Raw genomic sequence first — 26,101 nt, 5'->3', positions numbered from 1 at the left:
CACATTGTGGTGTGGAGTACACTGTTGAATGCTGTTAAATAGGTGATAAATGAATCCCTCTAGACCTGAAAGTTCTCTTCAGAGGGTTTGTAGGACAATGCATTTGTTTCCAGCGTCAGCTCAGAGGTGAACATAGGTTGTCCACGGGCGGTTTCTGACTCCACGGGCTAATTAGGACACGCACACGTAAACAAAATCCAAACACGCAATTGAAATGTGTCTGATTCAGAAGTTGATGGCGTGAAGAGAACAATTACAGTAGCTTTATTCAAATAGTACTGAAACGATGCTTTACCTTCTTATCAATCTCTCCCTCAGCAGCGTCAGTGGCGGCCTCAGTCCGCTGGCCCCAGCTTTGAATGATGTCATGGCCGGGTGTTCGACCTACCTGCTCCTGGAACGCAGCCTGCAGTTTGGTCACTGCATTCACCACCAAGTTGTGCATGGTGTTGACAACCAAGTAATCAACAAGTCGGATGAAGCTAGGTAGGTGCAAGACAAGGAAAGGTTGGACTGGGTTAATGTGATAGACATTTTGACTTGGCACGGTAGGCAGAGCACAGGTGTTACTAGTAACATTAACAAGTGTCCCAGGAAGCTAAATGGAATTCAGCTGTGATTTATTTTTTTTAGTTTTCTGACTGTAACATGTCAAAATGTCTTCCATGAAAAAAGAGTATTGATTTTAGACACAAATCAGAGTGGTGGAGGTGTTCGTCTCCTCCCCAATATCGATGGAAAGCAGACAAAACTGACTGAAAAAAAGAAAGAAAGAAAACTACCCACCAGATGAGACGGTTAGAGAGGAAATTCTGGTTGATCTGTTCCAGAATTTTCAGTTTGGCTTTATTATCTGTGACAAACAAAAAGTACTGTCAACTGTTTAAAATTGCGGTCTATGTATGAACATTCAAGTGTGTCCATACACCCGACGTGTACTGACTTGGTGCCTCAATTTTGTCTTGAGGATCCGACAAGTAGTTGCGACAGGCTGAAACTGTCACCTCCTTTGCCAGGTCTTGAAACTTCTCCAGGTCACTCATTATCTGACAAACAATGAACAAATAGAAACAAAAATATATCGATGTACACTTATTAGCTCACTTAAACTGGACCCATTTTTGCATGAATGCACAGTTGCACCTCTTGTAGTTTGTTGAACTGGGCGTCCAGGAATTCCTGCAGTGTGTAAGTGTGTTTTTTCTCCATGTTGCACAAGCCTGTGTCACTGATTTGGTAACACATTTTCCTGATGTCCACCAGTGCAGGACTTAGAGACTGTATGACATAAACATACGTTAACAACACCATAACATCAACATATGTTATTGTGAATGCGTTACAATGTGTGGTAATCCATCTTCAAGATCATTAAGACAGATTGAGAGTAAATCTGGACATCAATTTATGCACACAATCACATACCTCACTGATAATGAACAAACGCAGTTGGAGGGTCTCCTTGGCCCCTTGAATCTTCTTGATGCTAACTGTTTTGCGCCAAACATAAAAGGGTTTCCACATTTTGTAACGGGCAAAGAAGGAGATGCGCATGCATTTGCAGTAGAAGTTATAGTCCTCTTCCCAGCGTTCGGCACTTATAAAGTCGTAATCTTCCCCATGCTTCGATAGAACACCTCCTTGGCTGATCATCATATAGTCATCTTCACCGTAGTCATAGATGTGAACTTTGGAGGGACTATCCAGTTCTGGATTGTTCTTAAGGGAAAAAGGCCATCTAGGGGGACTTGGGGGAGTCATCACATTCTCTGCCAACTTCCTCTGGTAAAGTAGCGAGGAGACACAAGCAGGAAGTTATCTTATTAAAGGCACAATCCCTTTTCCAAATATGAAGATAGCCCCATCACCAAAAATAAAAATAAAAAGACAAGAGCCTTCTATCACTCAGTCATTTATGTTGCAGCGAAAGGACTGTTGAAATCAGTCACATTTGTGAACATAGTCCTTTATTTACATATGCATGTACACCCATGCACAAACAATACCAGTCAAAAGTTTGGACACACTTTCTGGTGAAGAACATTTTGACTGGTACTTTATATGGAAGTTTCATGAATTTTCTAGTTTTTACCAGTTGCCATCAGTCACTTGGCTTGGCTTTTCACTCGCTTTATTTTAGATTTATAATTTAAGAAAAAGTAAGTCTGGAGATTTTTAAGTGATGCTTAGTCACTGACCTTGGCTCTGGCTGGCAGCGGAGGTAGTTGGACAGATAATTGTTCACGACGCTTGTGTGGAGGCTCTTTAGGTTGAGGTGGAGTTTGAGTGTGCCAGCCTGGAAAAAACATCCTGTCACGGGTATGTAAGTGCTGGAGACTGGGTTGTGTCCGGGTTATACGTCTCTTCAGCACAGCCTGTGGATGAAACAGACATATACAACAGTCCCTATCTATAGTATGTAATAACATTAAGAGGGAGCCATGGATACCATAAATTAATAGAATGGCAAAAATTAAAGTGTACATTTTGAGTGTTTATTTCATTTCATGTCTCAGTTAGTTCTTAGTTTACCAAGTCATACCTGTGTGTCTTTAACGTGGACTGGAAGTCTTGGTAGGATGGTTGAACTCTGCAGCTCAGGGAGCTTGTGCAGCCGCTCTGGGACCATAAGTTAAGTGGAATTTAGGTTTATTTCTGATGTAATTGCTGATGATAAGCTGTGATGGACACATAAAATACAACCAATTCATTTTTTAAAATACGTGTCTATAGTACCTCTGGATCCATTTCCCCTGCTTGGGCCAGCGCGGCTCAGCTGAGAGGAGCCGGGAGACGCAGAGGCCATGAGCGGTGTCCTCACAGGCTCAGTGGAGGGACAGCAGGACAGAGGAGGAAGAAGTAACGCAACTAAAGTAGCGCTACTAAAGACAGCTACAGGTCATTTAGGAATCTATCTTATGTGAACACACATCAACTTTATTAGGTAACTTCAGACTAATTTAGCCGCACGTACCGGTTATAATTTTCAACACATAGTCTATACACGGAATGTTACGCTATGAGCTATTTTGAGTAAGGTAGCCATTACCTTAGCTGTTGTTAAAGTTAGTTTACGTTAATTAGCTTAATGCTCATTAACGTTTGTTCAGACAGTTGGTTCAATTAGCAAACTGTATTAATATTCATTTAATAATGAGTAACTAGTATTTAAACAGGCCTACCATCAACTGCTCAGCTCCCAAATCGTTTAAATAGTATTTGCTTTCTAAAACTATCTGGCGGTGTTTATAAAGCTGACTAACATTAAGGTTTACAGTTTCCTAGCAACGGAAAGCTTTCCCAGCATGCAGCGCAACCAAACAAAGTCACGTTGTGGGTTTTGAGTGAACTCAAGCACGATCAGCACTCTGGATTTTGAGTGCCAAAAAGCACATATTTATTTTCCCCTCTAGTCACACATGTTTCGCATGTTGGAGTTTGACATTAGAAGACTCTCATCTCATCTCACTGTCATCTTGTTAGATTTATTTGTGCTTACCTACAAGCATGGTTCTGCGACATCCCACAGTTTCATTGAAATGAAGTAGGGTACATCTTGTGTCAAGTAGTTGCACATTTCAGATTAACCATATTCATAGATCGAGTTTTTCAATGAGGGAGAATAACGTTGATGTGCTTGTTAGATTTTTCAAAGGTGATTTAATTAAAAGCTTTTAAGTCCAATAAAACCCTATACCTATATACAATAAAGACCATTTTGCATTCTGAAGGTGTAAATATGTAATAAAGTTTATTTTACATACTAAACATCAGACATCTTTCCATCCTTATATATAGAGTGCACCAGGCAACATTGAAATTGGGACTTGTTGCCATTCAATCAGACAAAACCATTTCTGTCTGATGCCTTTGGCCACAATGTTGATATCACACTGACAAAAACAGCAAAGTGTTTTACTGTTAAGGCTACATTATTTATTCCTATAGCACTGTGACAGTCGCCATTATATAGAGTCTGGATCAGCCATGGCTGTTTTCCTTCGCTGGGACGCCAACATGCTCAACTGTAGAAATAAAAACAAACAAAAAAACAATATATGAAAGAACACATAAATAACATAACATTACACTACAACACACACATTATATGTATCACCATATTCCTACACAGGGCATATATATTATTTAGTCATACCTGTTGTGTAGCAGTAGTTGCTCTTTGTTCAGCCTGTGTCAGTCTTCTTTGGAGACGACTAGTCTTCTCTTGATACTCCGCTAGCTGCCTCTCATACTGCGCAAACACACATTCAATTTTGAATACATGAAGACGAATATATAAGTAATTGTGCTTAACATACGGTGCAATGTCTGCCAGCTCTTTCTCATCATCCTTATTTTACCCTGTGTGTGACTAAAAACCTCATAATTTCTTGTATATGTAAGACTATTTCATTGCAAAATGTTATGATTAAGTCCACAGGATGGACTGCATTGACTTAAACTTTACTCAAATGTCTTGGTCATGCTGCTTGATTCCGCTTGGCTCCCCTTGACGCTAATGTACAAGGTTTCCAGTCAAAGTGCCTCCCGCTTCGTGTCTGAGAGCTCAAGGCAATAGGAGGCCTGACATTTGCAGAGGCTAACAGCGGATGAACAGGCCTTAACAGCAAAGGCCAGCTCCTCCCAGACAGTGTCCTACAGTGCAGGATGAACATCTTATATTCCTCTTGTGAGACCAAAATTTTGTAGGATTGGTTCCCTGTCTCAAAGCTTTACTCTCATCTACTACTAATCAAGGCTGTGTGCGCAAGTGTGTGTGTTGCAAACCTCAGCGATTGCGTTGTGGTTAGTTTCCAGTTGTATCTCTAGCTCATGTGAACGTTGCTTCTGGCGATTCAACTCTGCTCTGAAAGGAAGATTCAGAATTTTTGTTGAATGTTCAATATTTCCAATACATCTCAGTATTAAGTGCGCTTTTTTTTCAGTGAAATTGTTGGCGCTTCATCTCAGCTGTTGCTCAGTCTTTAAATCCAGTGTTTGTGATAAAACAGACTTACAAAGAAGTCCTTAGGCAGTGCAGTGAAGTATCTGAAGTTTTCTCATATTAAATAAAAAATACTATTTGTATTGTATACTTAAAAATAAATAAAAAGTGTATAGTTACTTACATTAAATCATGTATCTCATCTTATTTTAAACTATCTCATCTCTGGAGATACTAGAGTTGAGTAATTGCTTTAACAGCAGGAGTTTCCATTACTGATTTTTATATGCTTCATTTTACAGGTAAGCTCCATTACAGTGGATGTAATTTAGCTGATTTTGTTAGAGTGAACAAAAAATGTGTGAAAAAAAGTTTTCATGCCCATTCTTAAGGTTTAAACTGGCAACCTTTGAGTATTCAATCATATTTCTCAGCAAGTATTTAGCATCAATCCATGTTTTCTGTTTAAAAATAATAATTTTCCCTTTTATTATAATTACAGAACATCATTTCAACAAAAGATCCTTAGAAAATGCCATTTCACATAATCCAGTCAAGAGTTCAAGTAAGCCCTTACTGTATCCCACAGACCCTCCAGATCCAGATCAATGTGCCTTAGTGTAGTGGCTGCTCTTTTCATCCCAATTAAATCAATAAACTCTTCCAGCCAACTACTTAAACTGAAACAGTTTGGAGCTCTTATCTCCCAGTTCATAATAATGTTTTTGTTTAGCAGCAAGACAATCCAGTGTTACAAATCCCATTTTTTTTTTGTAAGTAACCCATCTATTTTATTTCCTAAGCAACTTTTAATGATAGATGCTTTCTTTAGTAGTGTTAAAGTCCACCTTCGTCCGTTCTTACTTGAGGCTCGCAATTTTTGTTTCAAAGGCCTGAACCAGGTTCTTGGCCTCTTCCTTCCAGCGCTGAGTACTTTTCTGCTGTGCTGCCAGGAGGCGTGTCAGATCGGCGCTCGAGCTTCGGCTGCTTTCCTCCATTTCCCTCACCCGTGCGTCAAGTCCCGTCTCCTTCAGACTGTACTCCTGCTCCATCTGTGACACCTGGATGAAGGGGGGGGGGGCGCAGCACGGGGAGCTTATGTACCATGTATTTCATTTATCAAGTCTCTTTGTATCTTGTTAATCTTCTGCCAACCATTCCATCACCTATTATGCAAGTTTCTGAATGTTTAATTAAGTGATATATCTTCAATTGTTAATTAAAATGGATGTTCGGGAAACACATCAAATAAGCAGGATGAACAAATCAATTTTTCTTTACCTACTGCTTTCATCTTTTTTCCCCCACTTTTCTTACAGGCTTCTATGGGGTTTTGGAGCTTGAACCATTCTCAGGACTAAGGGTCAGGATATTTTGGCCTCTGCTGCATCATGTTCTTTTTTTAAAAAGGTGCAATACTAAATTACTGGAAGAACACGTTCAGCAGGCAGTCCACTCCTTTACTTCCATCTTTCCTATTAATTGTCCTAATTGGCCATCACTCTGACTTTATATCATTTCACCTGTTGCCATGCAGAATCACTTCCTTCCCTTTCTTCATTACCTCTCTGCCTTCTTCCTGTTCAAACCAAGCCCCCAGGAAGAGCACTAGGCTGTGAAACCAGTTTGACATAAGGGCCAAACTGTACAAGTACACAGTGGCCCAAAAATAATGTTTCCTGCATACAAAAAAGGAGTAGCTGTAAAACAGTGAATGATTTTTTTGAGCATCACAACCCCTGCAAAATGGCTCATTTTATTAGCAGAATTTGATCCATTTGGTCCAATAACATTTGGAAAAAACTCTAAAAGAGCCGCATGATTAAATTATTGTATCCCAATATTATCCCATTCATTCAATGAGCAGGGAGCCAACCAGAAGTTTGACGGAAGTGTGAAACAATATCCAAATAATTTCTTGACAGTGGGAATCCAATTTTTTGGTTTTTTGGTTTCACTGAACAACTTTAATAGGAAATGAGTGGATGGTATCTTTGAATCCAGTATCCTATAATACATCCATGATTTAAATACAGTCTTTCCTAGCTGACACTTCTTGGAGTGCAAACTTGCCGTCTCTCTTCACATCCTTCCTTTTTCTAGAACCCATTCAATTACCTGTTGTTTGGCCTTCTTTTGGACCAGCAGCGTGGCTTTCCGCAGCTCATCCATCTCCCTGCGGAGCTGCAAGTTCTCCTGTTGCAGTTGGAGTCGCTCCTCACTGACACCGACACAGTCTTCCCGGGCTGTAGCCAGAGCGCCCTGCAGCCGCCGCACTTCCTCCTGGCACCGGGATAGCTCCTCACTGTAACTACAGATGGACGGATGGAAAACAGAAGAGAGGAAAGGGGACAAAATGTTGTATTTAGACTAATCTCGTTATTAGCAGAAGAAGGGAGGAAGTAGGAAGTAAAAATGTAAGGTTAATGGTAAAGGTTAAATGGTATGTGTTAACTATTCCACTTACTCCATTTCTATGGTTTTTAGTTTGTTTTGGGTGCTTTGCAGAGTGATGCTCATCTCGTCCTTCATCCTCTCTGCATCCAGACACCTCTGATGAAGGGCATCCATCTTCCTGAATTCTGGCTCTGCTCTGCCCTCTTTATACACCTAAAACAAACAAACAAACAAACAAAAATCAGGTGCTCTGTTAACATCATTCATAAAACCATATAATCAAATAGTATCAGGAGCTAGCTTCAGCAGCTTCTTCCATTTTGTGATACCTTCTCCAGTTCCTCCTCTACAGCTTTCCTCTCTCGCAGGGACCTTTCAATCTGAGACTCTTTATCTGCACACTCCTTGAGAGAGGTGGAGAGAGAGTAGAGTGAGGAAAAGGGGAGCGCCATAGACGGAATGAAAAATAAAAAAATAAAAAACAGATGAGTAGACAGGTAGAGATTGAAAAAGGATTTAGTGTGATGCTGAAAGGAATTTGTCCTTAGCGGGGTGAGTTCTCACCAGCTGCAGCGCAGACAGCTCCTCGGCCATGCGATGGATTTGAACGTTGCACTGCTTACGCACATTATCCACCTGTGAAAAGATAAAAGTCACAGAGTTTCTAATGTGGGTAGTTACTACTGGGATCAAGCGAGTGCAAATGCTTTGCATTTCACTTTCCTTCAGACAGACAGTTTCTTTATTAGACAAAAAAAAGAAGAAGCTGCTGCTTGACTTCCAAATCACCGGTCCACCTCTCTAAAGGTTGTAAGATTTTCTTATGCTGAGCTTTTGGGGGAATTAGGTTTTCAAATGTGTCAGAGATTTGCCTTTAAGAGCAAAGATTTTGGGTTAAAAGGAAAAGCAGACTGATAAAGCAAATGCCAGTCATGTGTGTAATTTCAATAAATACATAGGGAATCCTGAAATGGAATAAAAGCAGAGTCTAGTTTACAAGAATGAAATAAAAAATATGATGCGAGGATGCAAAAGAAAACGTGTAATAGTAATCTTTTTCACCAGTGAAATTGACTGTCATGAAGAGTCTATATCAATGATAATGATATACATGTTCATATTCTGCCTATTTGCCAAAGTGGAAAGACAAAAGGCTTAAAAGAAATAAGAGAGGAGAAGCATTACTATATCAATGCTCTAAGGCTAATACAGTGTCTCAACTGGTTCATTTATAACATTTTATTTCTAAAAGTTTATTTAACTAATTAAATCATTATTCATAGGAAATAATGCAAGCCTGGGGGATTCTGGTGGCCCAGACACATTTCTGAAAAAAAAAAGTATCTCAAAGGAACACTTGACCTTAAAGAGAGAGTTAGCAGTCACAACAATTCTCTCTTGGCCGAGTGGGAATTGTGTAAAAGAAATGAAATGCACCGAAGCTCTCCGTCTGACTGGTGGATAACCCTGTATACACCTCCTCTATTTTGGGGAAACTCCATCTCTCAAATATGACTGCCTGAGTGGCACTAAAGTCTTAGGGCGAGCATGTGGGCCTGACTACCAATGTTAGCATTTTTGGGATTAACTCTTCATTAAACAAGCTTATCTCAACACTTCAATGTGGCTTTAAGTGAAGAAGAGGCAGAGAGGAGATTAATGAGAGAAAAACGGCTTCACTTTGGCAGCATTGTTTAACAAACTCAATAAGAAGATTACACACTACGTAAAAAAAGTCAAAAGCAAGATAAGGTGTGTGTGTGTTTTATACAAAGTTAAACAAATCAACAGTTACTCTCTGGAACGCCATCGTTTATTGAAATCGAGCCAAGTGACTAAGATGACAGTCAGTGCTGCAGTCACTCTAGGCTTCATTAACAGGATTAAACAGTTGAAGGGCTTGATGAAGAAGACCCATTAATAGAGCATTAATCACCATGCCTTTGACTGAAGGAAGGCAGAGGGAAAGAACAGTTCTTTTGGCTCAGTGCATCATGTGTTAAAAAACAAACAAACAGCAGGGCTGAGCAACTGGTGCGGCTCAAGGTTGCGTTTCCATGTTAGGCTAATTATACATCAAAGAAATCTGCAGAGTGTGAAGTTTTTGTGATTTTCTTTTTTTAAAATTTGCACCAAATATCTTCACATCATCCAGAGCTTTTAAATAATAGTTTGGCAGAATAAGATACTAAGTCTGGTATTTTATTTTGAAAGCCTTTTCCAGACAGCTAGCGTTCTGTCATGAAGTTTCAGTGCCCTATCAACTCCTGCAGAAACACCCCAGCACTTCTTGCTCGGGGAGCCATCTGACAAAACAACTCCCCCCACCTCTTTCCTGGTGCGAACTGCAGCATCCTGGATCAAATGTTTGATGGCCTCCTTTGTGTTCTCCAGCTCTTCTGTCTTCTGTTTCTCTCTTAACAGGGCCTGAAGGGAGAGGGTAAAGACAAGACACCGGCCCGCCTTTTAGTTGGCCAAACTTTTATAAGTGCTGAAGGGATGTGAAGAGTTGTCAGTGTTAGTGCAGCTGCACAACAGACTCAAGGAGAAAGGAAAAAGACTAAAAGGAGGAGGAGGGGGGGAAGGGGGTGACAGACAAAGACAAAGTGACTGCGGTCACCTGGTCCTTCTGCAGTGCAGCCTCCTCAGCCACCTGAACGCTCTCTCGGACTTTGGCCAGGGCTTCGTACTTCTCCTCCTCTAGGGTGCTGCAACGTGCCTGGAGTTCTCCCACCTTTCTCTCCCACACATTTTGCTCTCTGCGCACCGCCTCTGCCTCCTGAGATGCAGCTTTCAGTCTGGTGATGGAGAAAAGTAAAGAAGTGAGAACCAGCAGCAAGGGGGGGGGGGCAGACAGAGGGAATCAATGTTAAACTCCAGGGCTTGCCCAAAGGAGAGTGCTTCGTCTTCACTGGTTCATTTTGTTGGATTTCCTGTTGATAGTTCCAATAAAAGGTTTTCAAATCCAATGTCAAAACTATTAAAATATGCTGTGATCATAAAACATGCTGAAATTCTAAAGATTTAAACAACAATGTACCACATTTTCTCACCTCTTCAATCTTGAACTCACACCTCAGATTTATATCATACTGCATACGTTTTATAAGTGACTGAACTGCTTGACAGGGTGAGAAAAGGATGGAGAAAGGGCCGCAGGTGAAGCAGCAGTTTTATCATGTGCTCACCTGGCCTCCAGCTGGCTCAAGGCTGACTGAAGCTGTTGGAGTCGTCTGTCTGCTGCCTCCTCTCGGCCCTGAGCCTCTGCCACGTCTTCATCCTATATACATACACATTAATGGCCTTCAGGGCAGGGTTGCAAGGAACCGTAATTGTCCTTACAGATAAATCTTTTACTTTTTTAATTTAATACATGGCTTTATCTTTCAATTCACAGAAAAAAAAAACTCAAAATGAAACATACATGGCAAGAAAACCTTGCTTTTGAGATTCTATAATTATGAAATATCTAATATTTAATTTAATAAATGTCTATTATCATGGTTGTCCTTGCTCAGCCAGCTCCTAGTTGAGTTCTCTACTACTTCCACCCCCTCCCATTCATCCCGAAGTCTATTGATTTTTTGGCTCACCCGTCTCTGTATCTGCTCCTGTACACTCTGCAGAAGTTTGGTCATCTCGTCCACTTTGGCTGTGGCTGTCCTCAGCTCAGCTTTGGTTTGCCTACACCGGGACACACAGAGGGAAAACAGTCATTGTTTAGCCTTATTTTGTTATTACAATTCTCCTGAAAGTCAAAGGTTTACATTCCAGATCATAACTGCAATAAATATCTAGAAGCAGTACACATTTTAACAAAGAAAATGTCTGTTGTAGCAGTGCAATGCAGAAGTGGTGATGTACACTACACTTTTTCTCTCACTGTCTCACTGTGGTTGAACTCTTCCGCACCACAGCCCAATTCATTACAAGTAATTAATAGATTCAATTTTTTTTTTTTAAAGTAAAAGATTAATCTGTAATGACATATCTGTAATGAAACATTTTAATAATTCTCTTCAATTAAACACAGACAAATCTCAAGTAATGCTTTTTGGAGCCAAGGAAGAATTTCAGCTTCAATGGGTAATGTTCAAAACCACAAACCGAGCCATGAATCTTGGTGTAGTCATGAACTCAGACCTGAATTTTAACAGCCACATTAAGACAATTACAAAGTCGGCCTATTATCACCTGAAGAATATATCAAGGATTAAAGGACTTATGTCTCAGCAGGATTTGGAAACTTGTCCATGCATTTATCTTCAGTAGATTTGACAACTGTAACGGTCTCTAAAAAATAAAATAAAAATCAATGAGACGGCTTCACAATGAATCTGAAGATTCAGTCTGTCAAGGAATTGATTTCAAAATACTGCTGTTGGATTAAAAAACACTGAGTGCTTTAGAGCTAAAAGCAGTTTCTGATCTTCTGCTACGTTGTGAACCATCCAGACCTCTCAGTTGGTCTGGAACAGGTCTGCTTTCTGTCCTTAGACTCAAAACTAAAAACCTGGAGGAGCAGCATTCAGTTTGTATACTCCACATATCTGAAACAAACTCTCAGAAAACTGCAGGTCTCCTGCAACTCTCTGTTATCTTAAATCAAGGCTGAACACTTTTCATTTCTCATATTGCACTTTAACTTTTATTTTCATATTTTATCTCTTATTCTAGTTGAGTTTGTTTTATTTTCTATTCTCTTTAATTACTTTTTAAAATGTCTATTCACAACATGTTTCTTTTCCTTTTGTCTTAATGCTTAATATTTCATGTAAAGCACTTAGAATTACCTTGCTGTTGAAATGTGCTGCACAAATAAACTTGCTTTGTCTGACCTTAGCTATTTTTTGGGCACAAGGTTTATCTTTTCTGTTCAATATCTTTTCTGTGCTGCCTTGATGCCATATGAAGCCTGGGATATCTGAAGGACACTTGTAAACCTGGTAAATGCGCCAACCTACTATGTCTATCTATACCTTAGCATAGTGCCTTGGACATGAATGGTTTGTTGCTAGTTGAGCTTTGAACCATGATCCTATTTGAAACCTGTTCACTGACCAGAGGTACTTAAGAACTGGTGAGTGCCCAGCTGGCAGATAGAGAAACAGGAATCTTAGGAAGTGGCACTGCTATGTTTCCTCTCTTCCTCTGAAATGTAATGCATTGTACTTCCAATTGTGTTTTTGATTACATTATTTCAAAACCTGCAAATGTTCTTTTTGTGTGTGTGTGTGTGTGTGTGTGTGTGTGTGTGTGTGTGTGTGTGTGTGTGTGTGTGTGTGTGTGTCCTGAGTGACAGGTCAATTTTCCAAATCAGTGCATCCTGTTGTCTTGTACGTGAGTCCACAGCACACAGGACAAAGCTTTTCAACTGATGTTCAAATACTACAAGTGTGGAAAATTGTTGGCAAAGGGGTTTAAGTAATATCAGCATGAATCTACCTGCTGTTCTACTGCTAAACCACACAACGCATACTTGGCCATTTTGAATCTACACTGCATTTAAGTTACCTGTGCTGGCTGTGTAGCTCCTCCATCTCCGTGCTCTGCTCCGTCACCGTCTTCAGGAACTGCTGGTTCGTCTGCGTGTGGCAAGACACACATGACTGCCATTTGTGCGGCATGATTCCAAACACACGCCTCTAACTTTATGTCTAAGTTAACCTACTCCTATGACGTCTCTATTAAAACTTTTTTCCTGCCTTTTTTTTTAGAGAAAATGCTAAGGAGCCTCTGTCTGTCACTGTGAAGTCAACCGCTCGCAAACACAGAGCCTGAAAGAGGCTGCTTGTATGAAAAGTCAAAGAGGGGAAAGCCCAAAGCTTGCCCTGTCATTAAAAATGCATCAGAGGGATATAGTGTTACTCTCTCCTCACACACTGTATTGTGCACAAAGTAATCATCAGTAATGCATGTGTGTGTGTGTGTGTGTGTGTGTGTGTGTGTGTGTGTGTGTGTGTGTGTGTGTGTGTGTGTGTGTGTGTGTGTGTGTGTGCATACATGGCTTTTTGTATGAATAAATTCTGTTACCATGCTATCCGCCTTAACCTCTAAGTAAGGTAGAGCACCTCAGGTAACTGTCACTGTAAATAAAACGGTCTAAACAGTTTGATGCCGAATGTATTTATGTGTGGCTGCAGGTGTTTGTGTGTATGAGTGTGTGTGAAAGAGAGAGAGTGAGAGAATGAGAGAGTGTGAAAGAGAGAGAGAGAGAGAGAGAGAGAGAGAGAAAGAGACTGGTGTGTTAGAGCATGTGCTGGAAATAGCTAAGGTAGTTAGAGGATTACCGAGCAAGTTGACAGTCCATTATGCAACCGAGACAGTTCTGGCTGACTACCAGAGTGATTCAGAATCCGTTTCACTTAGTTACAAGATTAATTATTAGAGCGGGGGTTCATTTCAGAGGAGCAGGGGCATTTCGATCCTGTGGCTAATTAGGAGGCAATAATTTAACACGCTTTTAATTAACCGTCACTTACCGATTCCAGTTTGTGATTGGCCACTTGGAGTTTGTGCGTGTGTTGCTGGAACTGAACAAGCTGATCCTGCGAAGGGAACAAAAAAAAAAAGTAAGGGGTTGGGGGGTGTTCAATAAAAGTTAAGTGCTCATAATTGCCTCATGCATTAGGTGAGGCCAACCTAATTAAACTCATTTCTGTGATACTGGCTCCATCTAGTGGTGAAGGGTTGGCGTGCTGGCCGTGCATACTAATGTGGGAACACTCCACCTTGAGCTGCTGCCTCTGAGCGTCGTGGATCTGTCCATCAGAGACCGTCTTCTGATAGACCTGCTTGAGGCGGTCCAGCTCCTGTGCTGCTGTCTGCCAGAGCTCCATGGCCTGCAGCCGTTCCTACACAAACACACACGAGAATACACACACACTGATATACACTCACTGGCATTTATGCATGTTTTGCGAAATTGCAGCTTCAGTACTTGTAGTTAGATGTCAGTAACAACACCAATCTTCTCTGCTCCAAAATTGGCTATTTTCATGTTAGCTAGAGAGCGAGTCACCGCTAAATAAATAAAAGATCTGGGTTTTGTTCAGAGTTATTAAAAAGTGTGTAAATGTGGCAACTCTATTATAAGAGCAATGTTGTGTGGACCCACTGAGACCAGCTGTTGTTGTCGGTTAGGGTTAGGGTAACAAGAGCTAACTAATCAATGAGCCATTATGCCATGTTTTCTATTACTACACATGTACAATATACAGTATACAACAAAAACTGTAAATATGAAACTTGTTTGAAAGGAGTTTTGACAAGGCTCCGCTGGTTGTTTTTCCTCCTTTGTTAGCTTTGTGCTAACACAAGTTAAAGACACCTTGCAGCAATCACTTTACTGAATACACACTTCAAAATGTATATTGATTCTTTCCCCTAACTCCCGCTAAGACGGCAAACAAGCGCTCGCCCCACAATGTCCTTCAGACTATACCAAGGACACTGTGCAACAAATATTAATCACAGTTAAGAAACATAACTGTAGGTTGTATATCTACAGCTTTAGACATTACATGTACTGACCTTTTCAGACAGCTGGACCTGCTCTTTAAGGTTTCTAATGACTGCCTCCTCCTCCAGTGTGCTTCCCTCCACTCCTGAAGCCACAGGCAGGGCGTGAAGCTGCCTCTCCACAGACTCCCTCAGCTCTGCATGCAGTCTGCAGCAAAGGTGGTGGATATTGGGGGTTAACATATATTTTTACATATTAGTAAATTACAGTTAGTTTTCTATTTTCAATGAAGTATCACCTCCTAAACTGCAATCAATCAAACACACTTTGTTTATCTGTCATTTTAAATGGTGTAGATGCCTTGATTACCAACCAAACTAAGATTATTACTGTATACAACTCATTCTATTTTTGGCGACATACCGACACAATCACTCTATGTATTATAATCAGGGCCCGACCAATACTGGATTTTTGGGGCCGATGCCGATATTAGGGAATAAAAAAATTCTAATATCGATATATTGGCCTATAATCTTATATATACAGAATATATACATAAAATGCACTTTTTTTTGCAATGTGGTTATGAAACACGACATTAATGCAGGGACACAGTAAACTTCACTACGAATTTAATAATTATAAATTCCTCTAAATAACAAAATACCTTTCGTTCTCCTTGACGAGCCTCTCCAACTTCACTTTGACTTCTGCCATCGACACCTAATGATTTAAAGAAGTAGATCAACACTGAGTGATAATTAGTTAAAACATGCTTATATATTTTCTGGCACATTTGAAAATCAACTGAAAAAAATATGTATACAAATATGTTTATGTTATGTTTCATAGCTCAGGGGGGTATTCCAGAAAGCGGGTTATGTGAAAACTCAGAGTAAGTTAACCCTGAGATGAGGGAAACTCTGTGTTATCCGTTCCAGAAAGAGAGGTAACTGAAACTCTGAGTCAGTCACCATGGTAACTGACTCTGTGAACATAACCTGCCAGCGAGCAGGTTTTCTTTAAGAAACCCTGAGTTTCTACCTGTCTCCTCCCACCTGAAGCAAGCTGCCACACATAGGTTGTCTGTTTCTTCGCAATCCGATAGATATCGAGGCAGAATTAATTCGCAATGCCTTATGTCGGGAGATGTATTCAGGGCTCAATTGGATGTGCTTTCATTCCGAGATGAATATCTGTTAGAACGGTATCACTGTTCATTACACTCAAGCATTTCTTAACATTGTCCGGCCATATCTGCCTTCTTGTTAAGTATTTTATTTAATATTCATGTACACATCGTCACATGTTAGTCTTATAATCAATGACTCCAATATGTATTATATGTAAAATTGTGTTAAATAAAAGTGTTAAAATAGTGTAAAATGTTAATCTACTAAGCAGGATATTAGATGAGAGGACATATGTGTTAAGCAGCTTTCTGTTGGGGGTTTAAATGACTACATGTTGAAGTAGCCACTGAATTAATATTTACTTTGTTTAATAGCCTACGTCAAAAATGAATAAAATCAAAGCGAGGTACAATCATAGCTTCTCCTTAGCGTCTGCAGCGGTGTAACTTTTTGTGAAATATATGATCATATTCACCACAGGCCTGCAGGGGGAGCTCCTGTTACAGTAAGGTGACGTAACTCGAGCTTTTTTTCTCAGTAGTTGCCATGGTGAATCAAGGTATCGGGGCTCCATTGATGATGGCTTTGTATAGTGGTCGCGCACGCGCTAAACTCAAGGTTAACATACTCAGAGTTGATTTACCTAATTCAGATCAGCTGTTCTGGAACCGGATACTCAGAGTTTCCCATCTCAGAGTAAGCCAACTCAGAGTGCTGGGTTAGACTCAGAGTTTGTTGAACCTCCTACCTGGAATACCTCCCTGGTCTATCTTTTAAACCCTTTAACCTTCACTTAATTTAGCATTCTTTATGTGCTTCATTGTTCAGGTTATGATGTGTTTTTCACCTGGTATTTCTGCAGCTGTTCAGTCATTTCATCCATGTGCCGGTCATACTCAGCTATCAGAGGAGCCATTATACTGTAGTAGAGATACATAATGACGTCACTTGTGGAAAAATGTATCTGCACTGCAGGGCATCCACATCAACAACAATGGGTTGACTGTCATATAAGAGTGACTTGCACATTTTGAATGATTCTGGTATATTGGGGAATTAGCAGGAGATACACAGTATTCTGTTGTGACCGACCTTCTATCAGAGATCCAGGGAGCAGGAGACTCTGCTGGTCTTGCCTCCTCAACCTGATGAACATGAGGCATGCAGAATGAGAGGGTAAACATTAAGGGCTGCCTGGTAATAGTTCAACTCACTAAATATTTTTGTTTCCTTCAATAACAAAACAAAATACAAATCAAAGGGTAACACAGAAAATAACTTTCATTAATTAAGTTTCCCACGAATTTCATGATACCAAATAATGATCCTGAATCATTTTAGTTGAGTTAAATATTTTTAAGTTTATAGTGGTTTAAGATTTGTACCTGAGATGATGTGGACTGAGTGCGGTGCCCATGTTGATACTGGCTGAGAGCAGAATTTAACCTGTGGACTGGAAACACAGACACACACACATGGTCAAGTATATACACTAATGATGCTCTACTGTTCAGGGTTGACAGGTTGTCAGTTTTGTTTTGAAATTGCACATTTTCACAAATGGGCTCTTAGTTTTAAATAGCACCATTCACCAGTTAGGTATGGTTAAAGCAAGAAAAAACCCAAACTGATGTCGAACAACATAGTATAGTATTAGTATTTTCTTAACCTGCAAGTGCTTTTAAAGTTTTAATTAGTTGGATTTGAAATCAATCAAACTTTATTTATATAGCACCTTTAATACAGGCTGGTGTAGTTCAAAGTGCTTCACAGTTGATTGGCAAGCTGATAATAAGACAGAACAAGTGGCAACATAAAGAAAATGAATAAAAACAATGAGAGAACAAAAGCATAGTCAAATTAAAAGACAAAAATTAAACCAATGCACACAAGAAAATAAGGATGATAAACATGTTTAGAAAATTGAGTAACATAAATAAATAAGCTAAATAAGAGAGAATAAGAGAGAGGGTCTATTAAAAATTAGAGTAAAATTATAATAATAAAATACCTTAAAATAAAATAGAACAAATGACAAGTTATAATTATAGGCTGATTCAAAGACTCTTGCAATGTAGATATGTCATTATAATTCACCTATAAGGGTAGCTGTATTTATGGCTAACCTATATCACATCTACATTAGAGTGTGGGTGTTGTTATGATGGAGCAGACATGTAGAGTCGTTTGACAGCATCCATACATTTGCTGTAGTCATGGTGGATCATAGTCTGTTATTGCTCTCAATCTGGACACACGTTTAAATCTTTCTTGAAAAATTGTAATAGACATGAAAACCAGCTGGTGCTAAGTTACCCTCCCTGGTTCATCCTTACCTTGATCTCGCAGAAACTCAACTTCTGCCTCCATGCTGTAGGTGTGGTCTAGATGGAAGCAAAACAATGTAGGTTGACAGGTAATAAACGACCACCAATGCCTCGTAAACAACTAACACATTAACATATAGAGTCATATACAGCCTGTAGCAGTTTAACTAATGTAAACGGTTTATTTCAAGGCACCGTTTCTATGCCTTCCAGCTAATAACGTTACAAAGCTGCCCCAGACATTTAACTGTACGGAGAGCTAGGAGCAGCTAACAGCTTAGCTCGGCGTTGCCTGTGGTTACCCTGCGGGCAGCTAATCAGTCTCAGCTAACACTGGGTGAGCTAACTTAACTATAACATTACGTTTTCATGTGTTAAACTAACAGCTAAATGCAGCACAACACGTATTTAGTTAGAGGTCACGCTTACGAGTAATAACAGAGTATTGTTTGACACCTTTTAGTTTAAAATATTCAAACATACGTAGGTTTATTGACTTTATATTCGGTTCCGCCGTCCGTTTTTAAAGCAAACAAATAACCAATGGCAGCACAGAAGCGCTCCTCTCAAGTTGTCCGGTCTGTACAAGCGATACATTTAATTAAAGGTTCCGCTCTGTGTGTCGGGAACGAAGCTTCAATCGGATATATTTTGAAGGCTGGCTTAATTCAAACTATCCTTTTTTCCCCCCTTAATTTTCATTTTGATTTATGAACGACTTTTTCAAGTGGAAAGAGATTGTGCTTTTACCAAGTAGAGTCTGGTTTGTTAGAAAGTAGGAAACGTATTTGTTCAGTTCCTCTTGGTTTAGCTGGTTATATTACATTTGCTTATAAATAAAATTAGATTTTAGGTATGTTTCTGACATTTTGTGCTGCAAAATAGTGTCTACTTAGTCATTTGTTTCTGTAAATCCAAAATTGGAGTCGGGACTAATCACAAAGTACTGTAAGTCCATTTTCTGTTTTCCTTTATCAGGAAGTCAGTTTTACTATCTTGCAAAGTTATTGAGTAACAGAAGTGATTTTGACATTAACCTAATTTGATAACAAACTGCTTGAAGGGCTAATCAATGAGTATATTAGGACATGACAGGCTCAGCTGCAGCTTAGATGAGAGTATTTCAGCTAGTGAGTCTTTGGCAACATGGGGTTAGCTCTTGGGCTTCAGTTTATGACACTCATCTACGTCCTGCTATGCTGTGAATCTCTGTAAGTTTGCTATTTATTGATGCATTGTGTACTATGATCACATGGTAGATTCTCATCCTGATTCAATCTTTCCTGCAGCCCTCGTGCGCAAATGCAGTTTGAGATCCAGCACACCTGGGATAGCAACCCTGTGAATCATGACCCCATCAGGATTGTTTTCTCTCCCAGTGAATGGGGGCTAAAGATGCAGGTGTTTGGTCCCTTCTTTAATGACCCAGCAGCTCCTCCAGGGCCCCCCGGCCAGCCTTTCCCTGGACTCTGGGATTATGAAGGTGAGTAAGGCAGGTGGGAGTGCACGTCCAGAGATGATTTTCAACCAAGCAGCCTTTTAAACATGCAAATAGTATATCTGTGGCAAATCCATTAAGAATGTCTGTCAGTAAAGTGAAGTAAAATGTGATATGAAGTCAGCAAAGCTAGCAAGTGGAATAACTAAAAGTACTTTTAAAAAAAAACTGTTTTATTTTTCAGTTCATTTAAAAAGTAATTACAAATTAAATCTGTGCTAATTATAATCTAAATTGTTTCCCAGATAGTTTTCAACTATCCTTTAAAACCAAGGTTTTTTATAGTATAACTTCAATAAAAACATTAATTTATGCTTTTTATTTTTAATGCATCACTTCATTAATGGTTATATTAACAATTAATGAATAATTTGACATGTTGGCAAATATTAATTTTCTTACTGAGTGTCATAGGAGAAGATTGATGTGGATGTGCCTCTGTGGAAATGTTAAAAGATCAAATCAATCTACCAACACCAATAAATCTGGCTTATACATATGTTTTATTGTGTATGTTTGTTTTTATAAAAACAAGAAGTTGCACTTTCCCTCTATTTCCATGTCTTTATGGTAATCTAATATGACTTTTCAGCTTTAATTAGCTGTATATTGAATGAACAGATATGAGCGGCTTACTCAGAAAGGTGGGAAGGTGTATTTAGCAAAATGTCAAACCATTTCCTTTAACTGATTATAATTACCCTAACCCTCCAGGCACCTTTGTGTTGTCTCAAACGGAAAATTATGAACCTCACAAAGGTTGTGTTTATGGCCTATTATAGTCGATAACATAATATTGTACAGGTGTTGCTTTTATGGTTCCCAGGCAGAGTAGTTGTATTCTCATTACACTTTAATTCCACACATGTTGCCTTTTTAAGCCACTCTACAGGCTGAGATAAAAACTATGAATATAGTCCAATGAGGATGGAGAGACTTGGGACTAGTTCTGTTTATGAGGCCATAATAGTAATTGCATTATCATTATTATGGTGACACAGCAATTAAACCCTGTAATGAGGCTGAGTAATAACAATCCTATCTAATTGACCTTAAGTAAGTTCGATTTCCAGTTAATGAGCCCAACATATTTTGGCCTCATTAATGTAACTTATTAGATTGGAAACCAACCCCATTATCATCTAGGTAGATAATGAGCGTGCTGTTAAATTAGTGAATGTGCTAGTATCTTGTTTAAATGTGTATACTGTATATCTGTTATTTTTTACATATTATTGTTAAACTGTAACAACAGTACATTATACATTTCTCCAATTATTTAATTATCGTCTATTCTGATGAAGTTAATCATCACCACTTTGCAGTTGGGAGCAGTTTGTTAACGTCAAATTAAAGTTGTTTTTCTTTTCTTTTTTCTCCTTCTTATCTCCTTAGTTGTGGAGTCCTTTTTCCTTGACAGCACTACTGAAAATTACCTTGAGGTGGAGGTTTGTCCGTAAGTACATAACTAAGCTGTTGTAAGCTTCCATAGACATTCTGGACACTAAGAAGTAAAAGCACAGCACAACAATGAGGCATCTTCTCCATGTTTTCATTTTAGACATGGACAGCACCTGATACTACTGCTGTCAGGGGTCGGCCAAGCATTCCAGGTAAGCGTACATCAATGGAGTTATTGAAGAGGGTAGCAATAAGTTGTACTTGGTGTTTTAAGTATTTCATTTGTCTCGATTTGTCTCCAGCAACAACTGCCCATGGTGTTTGGTGCCACAATCACAGAGGGCAGGTGGATGGGTGAAGCTACAATCCCCTGGTCATACTTCCCTCCCAATGTCAACAAGATGAACTCTTACGCCATCCACGGCTCTGGCGAGATGCGTACATATGAGGCTCTCTACCCCATCCCAAAAGAGGAGCTAGTGGAAGGGCAAAAACCCAACTTGTGAGTATACCATGTCCTATGAGTAGAGTTGTTTGAGGTCACATATAGCTCATATGGGGAAAAAAGAAAGAATGGTCAAAATTGAAGCAGCAGAAATATCCTGACTTTTAATATCTATTTATCAAGCTCAAAAAAACACTGTATCCTATAATTCCCACAATGCAACTCCAAGATCTCTTTCCTTCATCCCTGTCTGCCTACGTCTTTTAAAATACACACCCCAGTTCATAACACAGATTTTCTGTGATAAACTTGAAGTCTCAAGCTCGAAAAAAGACAACAATGATATTTTCCCATACTTTAAAAAGCTCCCTCCATAGCCACAGAAGATATTTTCCAACAGTTTTCACAGGTTGGGGTACCACTTTTCGTGTTGAGTAAACGGATCTTTATGTGTAAAAGTGTGCTCCTTTATTTAATTAATTGATTCATGTATTCAGTTCTCTTTTCTTTTTTTCTTTTTTTACAATTTTGAATCCAGATTCATGAATATTAGTATACGTTTGAAGGTTTTGTGCAGTCTATTTTAAATTCTCTCTCTATCTGTCCCTTAGCCACCGCCTGGAGTATTTCCAAAATTTCCGCCTGCAAAGCATCATGGGAGAAGGTTGGGTCCAACCTGAGTCTGATTTGTGGAAGGGAAAGCCTTGAGCTTTTCAAAAAAACACCCCCTTTTTGTCACACACACACACACACACACACACACACACACACACACACCATGGCTGCAGGGTTATAGTACAAACACTCACTGACAGGGAACAAAGGGCAATCAATCTTTATTAGTTAATGATGTGAAATGATATGACAAGAAATATGTTATCAGCTTGTCAGAGCGCATTAGCGTTCACACACATCCGTGGAAGCACGCAGACACACACGAACACACATCGCACGCACGAATCAGGCGGTATTGGACGTCGCCTGAAATTGGCTCGGCAGCGTGTGACCTACAGTGGTTACACTGTGCATGGTGGCAACGAATGCTCACTTTGACATTCAGCTCCTGTGTAGCCTGTTCATTTCAGTTCAGTGAGATAAACCACAGCAAGTTCTTGATTATTTGCCCTGACTGCTAAGACGCACACACACACACACACACACACACACACACACACACTTTTGGGGAGATTACTTAGCCTTACAATCATTTTAGCCTTACATTTAAGACTTTGGTGACCAAACAGGTTACCACCAAAATTATGTAATAATTTTTTTAAATTAAATTGTTTAATTAAACTGTTAAATTATTGCCAAACTATGATCTCTGATTATTGTAATTATTGTACGAAACTATGAGTGTCAAACAAATGAGTTTAACTGCTCAGTGTATTCTCGAGTTTAAATAAAGCTTGAATGAATGAATGAATTTCCTGGAGACGTACCCTAACACTAACCATAATCTCTACTTGCCTAATCCTAACCTTTACCACTAATCCCAAAATCAGCTGTTTCCTAATTGGTGACATGGGTTTTGTCCCCAATTGGAAAAGCCATCCCTAATTAACTGGGCTTTAAGTTTGTCCCAAAAAGTAGCCTATGACAGACACTCACACTCACACACACCACTCAAGTGAAAAATCTGTTCTCCAGAGATACGTACCAGAGCTTTTGATGGAGTGCTTTATTGTAATTACATCCAATCCCTTTGTCATTTCCTTTTACAATTAAATATGTTTAATATATTGATTACATTGTGCTGATGAAGTGTTTTTTTGTTTTGTTTTTACTATGTGAGTGTTTGGCAAATTTCAATTTAATTTAATTTCTTGATGTGTGCCATATCTGTCCATTTTCTGAAATGTGCTTTTTGTTGCTATAGGGCAGATGAGAAGATTGATACTGCTCCTATTTCTACAATGTGTAGTTAGAGATGGTTACTTTAACCTAGCTTAGCATAAACACTGATTGCAAGAGGAAGCAGTCAGAGTGGATTCGTCCAAATGTAACAAAATGAGCCCATCAGCACCTCTAAAGCTATAACTAAATAACATGTTATATTTCATTTGGGATATATGTCCCCTTATAATGCCAAATAATCATATGATATAGATTATTCATGGCAAATAAATTGAAAAATAAAGTAGGTCAAAACCTACTTGGAATATTGAATTGGCTCATCCAGACTCCGCCCCCCCCTCATAGACTATATTAAAGTCATCCTCATTGGCTTTTCCACCTACTATTGAAAGCTGAGATCACAGGCCCTCTGATCCTCAACACACACACACACACACACAATGACTTGGGACTCACAAATCTTTCCATGATACTGTGAGTCTTCCTCCCCTCCCCATACCCTTGCTACAGCCCCCTTGTGGAACCCATGTATTTATCAGAGGATCCTCTCAGATCACTGGCTGGCAAATCGCTTCTCTCCGACCAGGAGACGGGGGGGCGATTGATTTTCATGTTGGATGTGTTGCTCTTGGCCATGGCAGCCCAAAACCCCATATTGAGCCCTATCAGTTTTAATTGGCGCTCTCGCCTTTGAAATGCCCACTGCTTAAGCCCCCTCCTTATTGCCTGCGGTGCCTTGCCACCACATTGCACATTATTCACATGCACAGTTGGCGCATTGTATTTCCACCGGTACATCTCTTACTAATAAAAATGTTGACCCAAAAATGTGTTCCTGGTTAGTTTAGAAAAACGCAGGATCCTCATAAAACACTTTGATGAATACACGTGAGCACGAGCAACCACCCACCCACCTGTGTGCAGGCAGAGGATGTGTCCCCCACTAAACCCAGCTCTCTCTAATTAGTGTGAAGAGATGAGAGGGGAAGGCAGAAGAGGTACCTGCCTCTCCTCTACCTCCAAAGCCCCGGCAGACAAGCAGACACAAGAGCCGTCTTATCCCCTTCAGAAAAAGAGACCAGCCTACTCTAAAACATTCAACACCAGCTTAAGGGTGATTCTGCATGTCAGAAACTTTCTGGTGATCACCTAGACCTAGTTCCTTTTTTTTCTTCCTTTTTCCAGGAGACATGGGTCTCATTTCTTCAAGTTTAAAGAGTGTTTGAGGGTATGAATGAGGATAAAGTTGTGATGAAAAATAGAACGCGAGGGATAAAGGAGTGATCTTGGAACATGAAAAGAACGAGAGATTGAAAAAGTGAAAAGGGTAATGACTTTGCCTAGTTTTAGGGGTTCTGTGATAGAGACCCAAATGAAAGATTCATACTGAAGCTAATAACATACTGGGACATTACGTAGCCTTTGTGGGCTAACGCCAAAAACAGTATCAAGATTGTATGGAGCGATAGAACTTATCAACACTGTGCAGTACACAATCCTAGTATGGCCAGCTTCCAGTACACCATGAGTAGGAAGCAACAAAATGTGCTTTGTCTCCTTTGTGGTGCAAGGAATCATTACTCCCATAGATCCAATTCTGTAAGTAAAAGTCAATTCCCAAACACACTTATCACCTCTGCACTGATTTATTAAATAGATGTTTTCGGCCACAAGGGCCATCCATAATGTGATGCAGTGCTTAAGTACAGTCCTTAATTGCATGACAGTCCACAGCTGTGCTGGAGGTGTGTCCATGATAACCTACAACAGCTGATTCATTCAAGATACTCTGAACTGTCTATAGTCACACACATTCAAAAAACATACATTACAATGCAAAATCTTTTTTTTCAGGTCAGTGCTACAATATACAAATGCCCCACAGGGTCCTATAACTTTACATGAATCCATGTACAAACATACAAAACATAAACACATATACTTTATATAGACTCTTGTTAATAAATCAATGCAAAGGTGATAAGTGTATGCAGGAACTAAATACACCACAGTGCACAACACAAAGCAAACTTTGATCACTGTTCATAGATTTATCTTACCTAATCACCAACGATCCATTTTAAGCACCTTATCCCCAATCTACTTTCCAAAACCACCAAGGATAAACCATTAAAATACAATAACGCATCAACAGTGCTTGCTTCTGCTAAGGTTAAAAGAGATAGGCTTATAATGGAGGGGAAACAAGGCATCCTAGTTTTTTTCCCTGGATTAACTGAATGCTTATTAACTCTGTCTAATTATTGTTAAAAAGTCCATCATTACTGAGAGGGCTTCAGAGGTGAAGGATGGGAGAGCGGTGGCGGGCACATAAAGATCCGGACCTAAATGATTTCTGCAGTGTGTGTACGTGCGCTTGACTGCGTGATGACACAGGTACTAATTGCAGTTGAAGCCACTAGTGTTGCGCCTATGAGGATGACATGGTTAGAATGCGAGATGAAGCCGTAAGAGGCTGGGGAGAGGAAACGTGTGATGCAGAGCCAAACGAATGCCAGGGACATTAATGAGGGCCAGACGAGTTCTACTTCTCAATAACACTGCAGTGAGCGAGAGAAGAGAGGAGGAGGAGGAGGAGGATGAGGGGAATAGAAAAAAAAGGAGGAGGAACA

At 39.7% G+C, this 26,101-nt stretch overlaps 3 protein-coding genes across 5 annotated transcripts in view; 1 reads left to right on the top strand and 2 right to left on the bottom strand.

Annotated features, from left to right (window-relative positions):
- The window catches only part of dnah6 (dynein, axonemal, heavy chain 6), a 54,168-nt gene extending 51,362 nt beyond the window's left edge, over positions 1-2,806 (bottom strand). Inside the window, exons 1-9 of the mRNA XM_062440562.1 lie at positions 2,737-2,806; positions 2,543-2,619; positions 2,199-2,375; positions 1,426-1,782; positions 1,144-1,278; positions 944-1,046; positions 787-853; positions 296-482; positions 66-158 (exon numbers count right to left, since the gene is read on the bottom strand). Coding sequence (XP_062296546.1) covers positions 66-158; positions 296-482; positions 787-853; positions 944-1,046; positions 1,144-1,278; positions 1,426-1,782; positions 2,199-2,375; positions 2,543-2,619; positions 2,737-2,806 — 1,266 coding nt within the window. The remainder of the gene's footprint in view (positions 1-65; positions 159-295; positions 483-786; positions 854-943; positions 1,047-1,143; positions 1,279-1,425; positions 1,783-2,198; positions 2,376-2,542; positions 2,620-2,736) is intronic.
- Positions 2,807-3,788: 982 nt separating this feature from the next.
- On the bottom strand, positions 3,789-18,770 carry sclt1 (sodium channel and clathrin linker 1). Its single transcript, XM_062427847.1, has 22 exons — positions 18,751-18,770; positions 18,277-18,324; positions 17,326-17,393; positions 17,033-17,085; positions 16,788-16,860; positions 15,475-15,530; positions 14,876-15,011; positions 14,074-14,196; positions 13,825-13,890; positions 12,857-12,927; positions 10,936-11,026; positions 10,531-10,622; positions 9,963-10,140; positions 9,671-9,769; positions 7,907-7,978; positions 7,672-7,746; positions 7,413-7,555; positions 7,064-7,256; positions 5,810-6,006; positions 4,789-4,867; positions 4,157-4,252; positions 3,789-4,025 (listed from the first exon to the last, which is right to left on the bottom strand). Exons 2-22 carry the CDS (start codon positions 18,308-18,310, stop codon positions 3,966-3,968), a joined length of 2,055 nt encoding a protein of 684 aa, XP_062283831.1. The 5' UTR covers positions 18,311-18,324; positions 18,751-18,770; the 3' UTR covers positions 3,789-3,965.
- A 127-nt stretch (positions 18,771-18,897) lies between these two features.
- Positions 18,898-22,941, top strand: c2h4orf33 (chromosome 2 C4orf33 homolog). Of its 3 annotated transcripts, none has more exons than XM_062427868.1 (6): positions 18,898-19,210; positions 19,557-19,750; positions 21,161-21,221; positions 21,327-21,378; positions 21,469-21,668; positions 22,223-22,941. In XM_062427868.1, the coding sequence occupies exons 2-6, from the start codon at positions 19,570-19,572 to the stop codon at positions 22,317-22,319; spliced, it is 591 nt and encodes a 196-aa protein (XP_062283852.1). In that variant the 5' UTR covers positions 18,898-19,210; positions 19,557-19,569; the 3' UTR covers positions 22,320-22,941. The 3 variants fall into 3 exon arrangements, with proteins under 3 accessions (XP_062283852.1, XP_062283859.1, XP_062283844.1); XM_062427875.1 differs by having other exon boundaries at positions 18,898-19,215; XM_062427860.1 differs by lacking the exon at positions 18,898-19,210 and adding an exon at positions 19,286-19,478.
- The last annotated feature ends 3,160 nt before the right edge of the window (positions 22,942-26,101 follow it).

Source organism: Scomber scombrus, chromosome 2 (genome assembly GCF_963691925.1).
Source record: "Scomber scombrus chromosome 2, fScoSco1.1, whole genome shotgun sequence".
Lineage (NCBI taxonomy): Eukaryota > Metazoa > Chordata > Actinopteri > Scombriformes > Scombridae > Scomber > Scomber scombrus.
The sequence above is the reverse complement of the archived record's forward strand: the minus strand, read 5'-3'. Positions and strand labels throughout refer to the sequence as shown.